Source organism: Leucoraja erinacea, chromosome 6, assembly GCF_028641065.1.
Source record: "Leucoraja erinacea ecotype New England chromosome 6, Leri_hhj_1, whole genome shotgun sequence".
NCBI lineage: Eukaryota > Metazoa > Chordata > Chondrichthyes > Rajiformes > Rajidae > Leucoraja > Leucoraja erinaceus.
In genome coordinates this window covers 50,313,314-50,325,879 of record NC_073382.1, presented here as the reverse complement: position 1 = coordinate 50,325,879, position 12,566 = coordinate 50,313,314, and the positions used below count along the sequence as shown (strand labels likewise).

Below are 12,566 nucleotides of genomic sequence, written 5' to 3'. Positions count from 1 at the left end.
GGGCGGGCGGAAAGAGAGTCCCTGCAGCCATATTAGGGAGACGGCTTGAGGCGGGAGCTGTCGGGGGGCAGCTGGGGGAGGGGGCAGCTTGAGGCGGGGGCTGTCGGGAGTGGGAGCGTCCTGCAGCCAGGGGAGGGGGACGGCTTGAGGCAGGGAACACCAGCCCAGGGCCCGGGGTGGCAGGAATTAAAGCAGGAAACCTACCCGTGGAGACGTCACTTTGCCGTTATGATGAGGGGGGGAAGATGGCGATCTTCTGAAATGAAATTCTGGAAAGGCCCAAACTGCGCAGGCCGGCGACTCCAGCGTCCCCAGGCCCACAACTAGCGTGGAGAAGAAGCGGCAATCCCAGCTCAACTCCAACCAGGCTAACTGACAGGCCCAGACCCCGCCGACGTGACGCCCCACTGTTGCAATGCCCCCGGCTCCATCGTCGCAATGCCTCCTTGATGGATGCGTAAAACCCCAGCCGGGGGCGTCTGTGGTAGAAGCCAGGGTCGGAAAAGGTGGACGTTGATTTAAATGCGGCCCTCTCCTGACGTCACTCGAAGCTCGTGGAATATTCTGTGTGTGAAACGGGTGCCGACGCGAGCCATCGTTGCCGCCCTCCTCATTGTGACGTCATCAGTCGAAGCTTAAACGGCAGTTTTGTCTTTTTTAAATTTTAATCTCCAATAAGTCGTGAAATAATGCATCAAATCTTAAGGGAAGCTCTCACTGCTTAGAGGGGGGAAATGTGAGCCATAATATGTAAAAAATTTATCGTTACCGTGTAGCGTTTTGGCGAAAATATAAAGGCACACACAAGATGAGAGTTTTAAAGTTATACTAGACTAAGTGGGACCAATTGAGTCCCGTCTGGTCCCGTCAATGTGCGGGGGGGGGAGGGGGCGGCATCACGCCCACGCACACACACACACACTAGCCACCCCACACACACATTAACCCCCCCTTTGATATATTAATATTATTCAATCGCTGCTTTTCCCCATCCTTCGCCCTATCCACTCACGCATAGCCCCCAACTGTGCAGGCGCGGGTGTAGTGGGGGAGTGGTGTTGGCTGCCTTTTCGAGGTGGTGCGGGGGGTGTGAATACCGGGGGGGGGGGGGAGAGTACGAATAACCCAGGGAGGTGGGTCGACAACTGTTGGTTGCCTTTTTGAGCTGGGGGGCCACAGCTAGCGCGGAGAAGACCCCTGCTGGACAGGCCTCACTGTTGCGGTCTCGATACCTCCTTGAAGGCCACGTAAAACCTCAGCCGGGGCGTCGCGGCAGAAGCCGGACAGGCCTCACCGCTGTGGTGTCGAAGCCTCCTTGATGGCCGTGTAAAAGCCCAGCCGGGGGGAAGAGGGTGTGGGGGAGTGTGAATAACCCGGGGGGGAGGTGTGTGAATAACCCAGAGGGCGGGATTTTGAATAACCCGGGGGTGGTTTGAATAACCCGGGGGGTGTGACGTCATTCGAAGTTCGAGAAATATTCTGTGTGTGAAACGGGCTCCGAGCCATCGTACCCGCCCACCTCATTGTGACATCATGAGTGGAAGCTGGTCGTTTTAAAAGGGAGGTTTTTTAAAATAACTTTAATCAGCAATAAGTCGAGAAATAAAGCATAAAATCTTCAATGAAGCTGGTCACTGCCTAGAGGGGAAAAATTGAATCAGCAATGTAAAAATCTTATCGTTACCACGTAGTGTTTTGGGAAAAATACAAAGACACACACAAATACACACGTACAAGATAAGAGTTTTAGTATATTACCAGACCATGTGCACTCCCCCAACGCAACCGTTCCCTATCTGTAGCCCCCACGGGAGGCATGGTCCTCCATCTCAAGCCATTCCCCAACGTCAGATTCCAGCACTCCCCTGCCTCCCTCAGCAGTGGGCTTCAAAATAAATTCCTACTGAACTTCCCCTGCGTGTTGCAATAGCAATTTGCCCATCATCCTCAAGTGAGGTGACAAGTTCCGAGTGTTCCTGTGCCGCAACATTGTATTGAAGTGTGTTGGAAGCTGACAGGAATGATTTTAATGAAAAATGTGAACCAGAATATGTCTGCTCCCCCAACAGTGTGGTCTCCCAACGCAATATTCCACCACTCAGCCGTTCCCCCAATGCAACTTCACCCGTTCCCGAACGTAAGATTCCAACACTCCCCTGCCTCCCTCAGCAGTGACTTAAAATAACTTGTGAAATAGAGGATGAAATCTTCAGTGAAGCTGATCACTGCTAGCCGAGCCATTGTGACGTCATCAGTTAAAGCTGGTCGTTTTAACTTCAAAGTCTTCCGATTTTTAAAAACTTTAATCAGTAATGTCGAGAAATAAAGCATAACATTTTCAATAACGTGCTCTCGGCCTCGGGAAAAATATCAATCAGAATATGTACCACGTAGTGTTTTATGAATATGTAAAGACAACCACATATATATACACACACACATATGTATACAGATACACACATACAAGATCAGACTTTTAATAAGTATATGATGATGATAAACCAAGTGGGACCCGTTGGGTCGTGGGGGGGGGACGGCCTGCGGCGTCACACACACACACGCACACGCACTAACCACCCCCCACACACACTGACCCTCCTCCCCTTGATATTACATTAATATTCTCACCGTTTCCCCATCCCCCTACCTATGCACTCACACATAGCCCCTAAATGCGCAGGTGCGGCTAGGGATGGGGGTAGAGAGTGAGAGGTTGAGGGGGGGGAGGGGGGCAGAGAGGGATGGGAGGGCATAGAGGGAGGGAGGATGTTGGCAAGGGGGGGGGGGGGAGGGGGGGGTGGAGGGGAGCGGGAGATGTGAATAACCCGGGGGGGGGGGGGGGGGAATAATCCGGGGGGGGGTGGGGGGTGTGATGTCACTCAAAGTTTGTGGAATATTCTGTGTGTGAAACAGGCTCTGAGCCGAGCCATCATGCCCACCCACTTCATTGTGATGTCATCAGCGGAGGCTGGTCGTTTTAAAAGGGAGGTTTTTTTTAATAACTTTAATCAGCAATAAGTTGAGAAATAAAGCATAAAATCTTCAGTGAAACTGGTCACTGCTTAGAGGGGAAAATGTGAATTAGAATATGTAAAAATGTAATCGTTACCGCTTAGTGTTTTTGCAAAATTCTAAAAACGCATAGATAGATAGACACAGACAGACAGACAGATAGACAGCACAATATACCTGTAATTCTTACAGAATTAGAGATGTATTCCACAATCTTTCATCTTTTTGATCACACACGTGACTAAGAATGGGCCTAATTTACAGTCATTTTCTCAAATTGTGATCTTATAGAAATAAATAAGTGATGTTTTCACAAATAAACTAGTGCTACCAAACCTGATGGTATACGAGTGACTCCTCTCTTGCTGCTTTTTTTCAGTTCTGAAAATAACCAGAAAGTAGACGTATAACTTCTACTTGTTATCCTACTTTGGAAGGCAGGGAGGGGTGGGTGTAAGGGTCTGGCAAGGCATAAACCTGTACAAATGTTGAGCATCTGTAAACATGCGTTGGTTCCACCCTAACTTTTTTCCACATTATTGAAATACCACCATAATACCATGATTTTCAGATTATTTGTTCAAATAATCTAAAATGCGAAACGTAAAGGCCCCTTACTCCTTTTTCCCCCATCTGTCATCGCACAGGTTTTACCTTTGTCCTAGTGTCAATTTGTTAAAGTAGTATTGGTTTACATTGGCCAGTTGTAAAGGTTTTGCTGCACCTGCTGGTTTAGTTCATTTTTATTCAAAGGTTTCAAAGGTCTTTTATTGTCACGTATTTAAGGTATGGTGTTATGCGAATTACCATACAGCCATTTGAAAAAATAAGCAACAAGACACACAACTATATAAAAGTTATCATAAACATCCACCACAGCATAGCTGCCAAGTAGTACGTTTTTTCCGTATTTCGTATGGAAATGCGGTACGAATACGGAAATACAAATTTGCGTTGTTAAATACGGATTTTTTTTTTAAAGACCATGGATAATCGTTACAATGAGTCCCCGCTGCACCGGCCGTGTTGCAGCAAAATCGCCTTGGAATTTTATATTTTTAAAAAGCTCGGGTTTAATGAGTACTGCAGAAAGATTGGAGTCGTTTATCACTTGATTCAACTGAGACAAAATCGATTTGTTAACTGCCACTGTTAGTACTTGTTAACAGCCAGTAGTTAACACGTAGTTATACAACGTGTTACCAATACATCGATCTGCATTCCTCAGTCAATATAATTGTGTTTTGACCAAGTATTAATGATGCCGAGTTCCTTTGAATAAAATTCACGGGAGAATTTCATAAAACTTACTGTCATTAAGGGCTCCGGACCACGAGCACGGGCTTCTTCCTGCTGTGCAGGTACAGTCATTCATCCACGTTATTTGAAGAAGGAACTGCAAATGCTGGAACAATCAAAGGTAGACAAAAATGCTGGAGAAACTCAGTGGGTGAGGCAGCATCTCACCCACTGAGTTTCTCCAGCATTTTTGTTCACCCACGTTATTTAGTAATTTGTACCTGTCATTTGGGGATGTTATATTAATTTTTTTTAAATAAGTTTATGTGTGTTTTCTCTCTCTCCTTCAAGGTTAGTTCTTTTGTTTGCCTTTATTTGCTTCAGTTTTATTTAATGTTATTTATCACGTGGTTCTAGCTTTTGAACGATTTAAACGTATCGGATTTTTAAAATTCATGTAAACTCATAGCGTCGCCCGAGCACCAAATCCCTTCAGCTGTACCTGCAACTGAAGCTACGGGTGGATTAGTAGACCTTGAAGAGGGATTAACACTTTGTTTTTATGTAGAGGGGTAATAGAGAAGGGTTCCGGATCGCAAGCTCACTGACTGAATGATACAGACGTCCTGACTGAAAATCACACCCCTCCGATCAATTATTTTAGGATAAGCCTTTCTAGCGAACATGCTACTTTTTGCTTTCCCCATTTTCAAAATATAGAATTTTGAATTTGGCGTTTGATTGGTACAAGGAGACTACAAAGCTCGTAATATCTATTTTACACACTGTAACTTTCTACATTTCTACTTTTGAGTATGTATGTGGCAATTATGGCTCATGGAATTTTCTCCCACACTACTTGTTATATTCCTAACAACATATTTAAATACGTGAAATTTTCAATCCTTCCCGACCCCTTAAAAAATGCCTGAAGAAGGGACCCGACCGTAAACGTCGCCCAGCCATTCCCTCCGTAGATAGACACAAAATGCTGGAGTAACTCAGCGGGTCAGGCAGCATCTCTGGAGAGAAGGAATAGGTGATGTTTTGGGTTGAGACCCTTCTTCGGACCCTCCATAGATCCAGCCTGACCTGCTGAGTTCTCCAGCACTGTTGCTTAGCATTTATTAAAATGTTATTGGTGGAAATGTACATATTCCATAATGTTATTGGATATATGAATAGATTGATATTTTGAGGCATTCAATACATTTTGGTTAGAAATCAAGACATTTCGTCATCTGAACTGTTTTTATTTTAAAATGTATAGATAATTTCTTTCATTATATAATTAACATTAACGTTTCTTTTTATTGCAGCTGATACTTGAGACATGAACATTGAGAATTATTGAGAAGTTGTAGAAATGACTTCAGCGCCGGAAGACAGTTATATTAATCAACAGAAATACTTTGCAACTGGAGGAGTGCATGGCGACCTTAATATGTCAACTGCAGTTTCAAATGCAGCCATGACCTTTGATGGCTCAAAAAGTTTGAGCAATCTTCTCAAAGCTAACTCTGATAACTCCCGGTGGAAGCCAGTAGAAGACAACATAACCTGTTCCCAGAATCAGAAGGATGGTGAAGATGACGATGATGTTGTTTTCATTGAACCTTCCCAATCTATAAATTGTTCTTCTACCTCGCACACAAGTAAAAGTAATGTCTCACTCGCAGTGTTGGAAAATCCAGAATCTATAGGAAGTGAAATGAACCTATCGCTGCCACCAATAGGAAAAGATTTTGTGTCTTCTGTGGAGCCCATCATTATTGATGACGAAGAAGAAGGAAATCCTGAGCAAGGAAAAGTTGGCAGTATTAGCACATCTGGGAGGTGTGATGAAAGTAATGGATTTGGTGAACCAACTGAAATTGATTTTGCAACATCTGACTTGGGCAATCAAAAAGTTGGTTTACGTAATATCGATGTCCAGTACGTTGATAATCAGAGTTTATTCAGTAGTACAAGTTTGGAGAGTAACAATTTAAATTGGGATGATAGAACAGGAACAAAGGAAGTTGACTTGAATGAATGCCATTCTTTGCACACAACATTGCCTTCAAATCCCAGGAGAGAAAATATCTTGTCGACAAATGGAGGGGAAGCATTAAATCATGGTATAAGTACTGAGCCTGACTCTGAGATACAGATAACCTGTGTCACCACTTTAGATGCCAGTTCAAAGCCAGTCATAAATGAACCACCAGCGCAGCATTCTGGGGGAATGGATTTAGATTTAATGATTTGCAATGTAACATCGCTTCAAGATCAGAAATTTGAAGGTGTCGCTGAGGGAGTTCAGAAACAAGCTTTTCAAGCTGGCATGGGAGCTTCTAACTCTGATAATATTATGGATGCTGTTGGAGATGGATTTCTGAATGGAGAGTCTATGCTTTTGACATCACAACATAAACTTGGTGAGTACTTTGTTAAATAAGTGTGTGCTCATGGATGAACATCTTACAAATACTCAAACCATGAATTGGTAAACATCTGTTTCAGCAGTTAATGATTGACTGAGTTTAAAGTAAGATCTAAGGTTCAAAGTATATTTTGAGGTTCAAAGTCAGAACCAAACGGATGAGACAACTGGGTTTCATTGCATCTGTAAATAGTTGCGGGTTGTAGGTTAGATCTAATATTTACAAGATGTGGCCAGATGGAAATCCAGGTAATGGTCAGAAAAGGGCGAATATTCTATTCCGGAGCAAAAGGCAACATATGAATGTTAAAATGTTGTTTAGGGTTTGTACCCAAATGTTGATTTGATGGATGGGAAATGGTGGGATATTGAATGCTGGTTGTGGAATATGTAGGAAGGAACTGCGGATGTTGGTTTAAACTGGAAATAGACACAAAAACCTGGAATAACTCAGTGGATCATAGCATCTTGAAGAAATGGGATAGGTGACGTTTCGGGTCGAAACCCTTCTTCAGACTGAGAGTCGGTGAAAGGGAGATGAGAGATATAGACAGTGGTATAGAACAAATGAATCAAAGATATGCACAAAAGTAACATACCATTGTTAGCTGTGGCCTGGGTGAAAACGAGTTACAGATGATGAGACAATAAGACTGCTTTGAAGTTAGTACAATGACAGAGCTGCCAAGTTGTAGGGAAATGCGATAAGAATATGGATGTACGGATTTGCTTTGTAAATTACGGATTTTAAAAAAATCAGCCCAACTCTGTTTCATCTTGCTGCTTAAATGCAAGGATATTAAAAGTCATACTGTAACTAAAAATTATAGCAGATTAAATCTATTAGTATTTTAAATTTCAAGATCTGGATGATTATTTTTGTAAGCTTTGATCTGCCTGGCTCGCTAGAGGTTTAAGCAACGCTGTCAGTTTAGCGCTTGGGAATTTAAACGAACAGCGCGATGGGTTCTAATTATAGCGCTACCAGCTGAAGTGCTATTGCACCTTCTCCCTCCCCAAACAGTCTGTGACCCATAACGCTGTGGCTATAGCGCTATGTGTAAAAGCCACAGCGTTATGGGTCACAGACTGTTTGGGGAGGGAGAAGGTGAGAGGGAGGGAGGGGGAAAAAAAGGATGGAGAGAGGGAGGGAAACAGAGGAAGGAGGGAGAATGAGCGAGGGGGGAGAGAGAGAGGCTTCCAAAATGGCTTCTACATCATCATCCGGTGCTAAAAGCAGGAAGCAGCCGTTCAATCAGAAGTAAACAAAGAGATGGCAATGAATGCACTGTTAAGTAAGGTGCTTAGAAGATATGTCAATTGGTAGCAAAGTTATGCAGTCTTGTACTCTTACATGGGTATGATCACACAAAAAACAAAAAAAAATTCAGCAAAATGGTACCACGTAAAAATACTGATTTCCTCAGCAAAATACTGATTTTCAGGCACTAGAATACTGAAATGCTCTGACAAAACTTGGCAGCTCTGCAATGACTTGGGTGGGGGAGCGACGGAGGGAAGGGGATGTAAGGGTTACTTGAAGTTAGAGAAATTAACATTCCTACTATTAGGTTGTAAGCTACCCAAAGGCAGCTAATTTCCTTGTCCCCTGACTCTCAATCTGAAAAAGGGCCTCGACCTGAAACGTCACCTATTCCTTTTCTCCAGAGATGCTGTCTGACCTGCGATGTTACTCCATCTTTTTGAGTCTATCGCTGGTTGTGGAATGTCAGGTCGGAGAAACGTCTTAAATGTTCAATAGGACATCCTTGTGGTGGTGGAGGATGCTATTTGAGACTGGCATCTAACCTGCTGCACAGATTCCAAAGCTTATTAAAAGCTTGGCAGTGGAGGATAATACATGTTTTGTACTGAATTTTAGTGCCTTGATAGATTGAGGCTAAGCAGGTGGCTTTTACAGGCCAGGTAATGAGTAGTTGTATAAGAGGGAACTGCAGATGCTGGAGTATCGAAGGTTACACAGAAAAGCTGGAGAAACTCAGCGGGTGCAGCAGCATCTATGGAGCGAAGGAAATAGGCAACGTTTCGGGCCGAAACCCTTCTTCAGACTGATCGGGGGTAGGGGTGGGTGGGGACAAGAAAGGGAAAAGAAAGGGAAAAGGAGGAGTAGCCAGAAGGCTGGAGGGTGGGAGGAGACAGCAGGGGAGCTGAGGAAGGGTGTTTGTGAGAGCATAAAGAAACATTAAAATACATTTCAATTAACTTTTATCATTGTCCTGAGAGAGTTGGGTGATAGTAAGTGCCTGCAACTTTGTGCAGATTGAAATGGTTTCTTATAGTTAACATTGCTTCCTTTCGGCAGTCTTGTTCATTGATATATGTCAATAAATTGGAGATGGGTTGGAAATTTTATTTTATTCGCTTACAGGATGTGGATGTCACTGCTCCTCCCCTTCCTCAGCTCCCCTGCTGTCTCCTCCCACCCTCCAGCCTTCTGGCTACTCCTCCTTTTCCCTTTCTTTTCCCTTTCTTGTCCCCACCCACCCCTACCCCCGATCAGTCTGAAGAAGGGTTTCGGCCCAAAACGTTGCCTATTTCCTTCACTCCATAGATGCTGCTGCACCCGCTGAGTTTCTCCAGCTTTTCTGTGTAACCAATGAGTAGTTGTATATGTGAGTTTATATTGGGGGTATGATTCTGCTAACAAAGCCTAGCAAGTCAATGTGTATATGAAATGGCATTATTTAAGGCTGAAGAGCCTACTTCATTCTACTCTGAAGTGGAAGTTAGGTTGATAGCTCTGGGAAGCATTCTGTCTTGGGTGTTTGTGAGAGCATAAAGAAACATTAAAATACATTTCAATTAACTTTTATCATTGTCCTGAGAGAGTTGGGTGATAGTAAGTGCCTGCAACTTTGTGCAGATTGAAATGGTTTCTTATAGTTAACATTGCTTCCTTTCGGCAGTCTTGTTCATTGATATATGTCAATAAATTGGAGATGGGTTGGAAATTTTATTTTATTCGCTTACAGGATGTGGATGTCACTGCTTGCATTTTTTAAAATCCCTTTATTGACCCTTTATTGACTAAACAGGCAACCAGATTGGTGGGTCTGGAGCCGTGTTTAGGCCAGACCAGGTAAGGATGGCAGATTTCCTACCAGAAGGACCAATGATGCAGATGAATTTTACTAAAACAAATAGTTTCATGGTTGCCACTGGCGAGACTAGCTTTTTGTTTTGTTCCGAACCTTTAAAAAAAAATCCAGCTCTGGGTAGAATTAACTGTCTCAGAATCAATGACACTGTTTACTACCAAAACCTCTAAGCTTGTAACAATATCTTGCAGAAAAGACTCAAAGAGCTGGAGCAACCAGGACCTTTCTACATATCTTACAGAAACGTTCTCTTGCTCAGTAAACAATAAAGCAAGTGAAGTTTATTTAAAAAAGAAACAGCAGCAAACAAAACCAAAATCTCTGAAGCAATTAAATATTATCACGATTGCTTTCCTGCAGTGGTGTGTTTTGAACTTAAAATGGAATTTTGCCACCCATGTCACTGGTTTTTATTAAATAGCAAAGTGGGCAAGTGAGTTGATTGGAGCAAATAAATGCAAGTAATAAAAATAGAAGTGTGCTTCTCTTGCAAATTAACGCACTGCTATGCCATAAAACAGTAAAGCACTTAAACAAGTCCTTTGGCCTCCATTTTTTTCAATTACATTTACGTATTGGGGCCAGGACGGGCATCGGAGATGTTAACGCCCAGGAACTTGAAGCTGCTAACTGAATTTTGCCGTGTGAAGGTTTATAAATAGCATAGGAGAGCTATTTAATGACTGAAAAGTGGTTAAATAACCAAAGGTAATTTGAGAAAAAAAATGTGTTGAACATTTGAAGGCTTTCATTGGAAATATTTCTGAGACCGGAAAGTTAAAATTAAGGACGGGCTTGACTTCACCTCAAAGTACTTCACACGTGCGCGAACTGGATGAAAAGTTCAGAGGCACAAAACTGAGCTGCAATAACATCATGATTGGTGCTTGGTGTAATTAGGCCATTTCCCTTTCTATGTATTCCTCTTTCCACATCTCGTTATTTATATGTGCAATAATACTGTCTTTAGAAATAATTAGTGTACAGATACTTGAATTTTGTTGATTGGACATATAAATTTTGTGAATTATGTATAATTAAATATCCGTTCATTAGGACGTACAGCCAAACATTTTTTCAACAAATTTGAAAAGCAATAGAAATTGCTCGTTATCTTCTCGTGAGAAATTGGGTACAATGCACATGGTCTACATACAATTAAGCTCAAAAGTTACAACAAAGGGCAATATTAGCAAGTTCAGGATGAAACATGCGTACTGTTCATTGTAATTGTAATTAATTAGCCAAGTATGTAAAAACATACAAGGAATTTCATTTGCCGTACAGTCATACCAAAAAATGCACCTCTTTTCACGTCTGGCCCCAATCCGTTTTAAAGGCATGCAGACGGCTGACGCCCATTGTGTAAATTGAAAGTGGTCCAGTTTTCTTCCCACATTAGCATTTTGTTAATTTGAAAAAAACAAATTATGTTTTGGCTTTTCCAATTTTCTTTTCCTCCCCTATATGTCAATCTGAAATTTTGTTCTGAAGAAGTTCAAAGGAGATTTTCAACAATGACTCCTAGCTTAAATATTGCCTGTCCAATTGAGAGAATGGAACTGCATGCAGTTTTGGAGAAAGATGCAATAGTGATATTTAGAAGAATTTGGCTAGACACATACATACGCAGGGAATGGAGGGAAATTGATTATATGCAGGCAAATTAGTTGATCTTGGCACCATGTTTGGCACAGATATTGTGGGCCAAATGACTATTCTTGTACTGTACTGTGGGCTGTGTAACTTGTGTAACCAGTGAACTGGCATATTTGAAAAGAAATTGTGCTTCAATTCATTCTAAATTATTCTGCTAATATAATTTGGTCTTTTTTTCCATTCCCATGGCTCCTCCACATTTCTTGTATAACTGCAGTTCACTGTAGTCCCCAGATCTTGTTCTGAACATTTTTTTTTAGTATGGCTCTCCATCGTACATCTAATAATGTGTTCTTTACCCACATGTGGTCTCACGCCCAGAGTAGGTTAATCGAGGACATACGTTTAAGGTGAAGGGGGAAAGGTTTAATGGGAATCTGAGGGGTAACTTTTTCTACAATGGGTGGTGGGTATATGGAACAATCTGCCAGAAGAGGTAGTTGAGGCAGCGATTATACCAACATTTAAGAAACTGTTAGACAGGTACATGGATAGGACAGCGTTGGAGGGATTTGGACCAAACTCAGGCAGGTGTGTGGACTAGTGTAGCTGGGACTTGTTGGCCGGTGTGGGCCTGTTTCCACACTATATCACTCTGACTCCATGTATGACACTCCATCTAACAAAATGGCATTTGTTATTGTTTTCCCATTCCCTAATGCATCTGAATATTATATTCTACTACTATTTTAACCACTAGATCAGCTTATATAGCATATGAACTCTGACCTTGTGCCCCAACAGGATATTCCAAATTATTAAAATAGTAAGCAAAAGATAATTGACAGGACAGGAATATTGGAGGGCAAGAAAATATCCTTCCTCTAATTAGTTCCTTCTCACCAGACACTAACATGATGTGCCAAATGACTGCCACCTGCACTATAAATGTCTGTGATGATGTTACTCAAGTGCTTCCTGACGACTGTTGTCTGAAGCATTTGGAGGATCAGTTGGTTCTGCATATCAAATTACAGCTGATCTGTGACCTTCTCTCTTCTAAAAGTAGTATTCAGTTATTGTTTTAATCGTGATCACTAGAAGTCCAATTTTAAAACTTGACTGAATTTTGTTCTTGGCAGCAAATGATATTTGCTTCAAATGACAATTGC

General features: G+C 42.2%; 1 protein-coding gene across 1 annotated transcript in view; it reads left to right on the top strand.

Moving 5' to 3' along the window:
• The window catches only part of zmym2 (zinc finger, MYM-type 2), a 122,984-nt gene that overhangs the window by 18,371 nt on the left and 92,047 nt on the right, over positions 1 to 12,566 (top strand). Inside the window, exon 2 of the mRNA XM_055636992.1 lies at positions 5,571 to 6,671. Coding sequence (XP_055492967.1) covers positions 5,618 to 6,671 — 1,054 coding nt within the window. The 5' untranslated portion in view covers positions 5,571 to 5,617. The remainder of the gene's footprint in view (positions 1 to 5,570; positions 6,672 to 12,566) is intronic.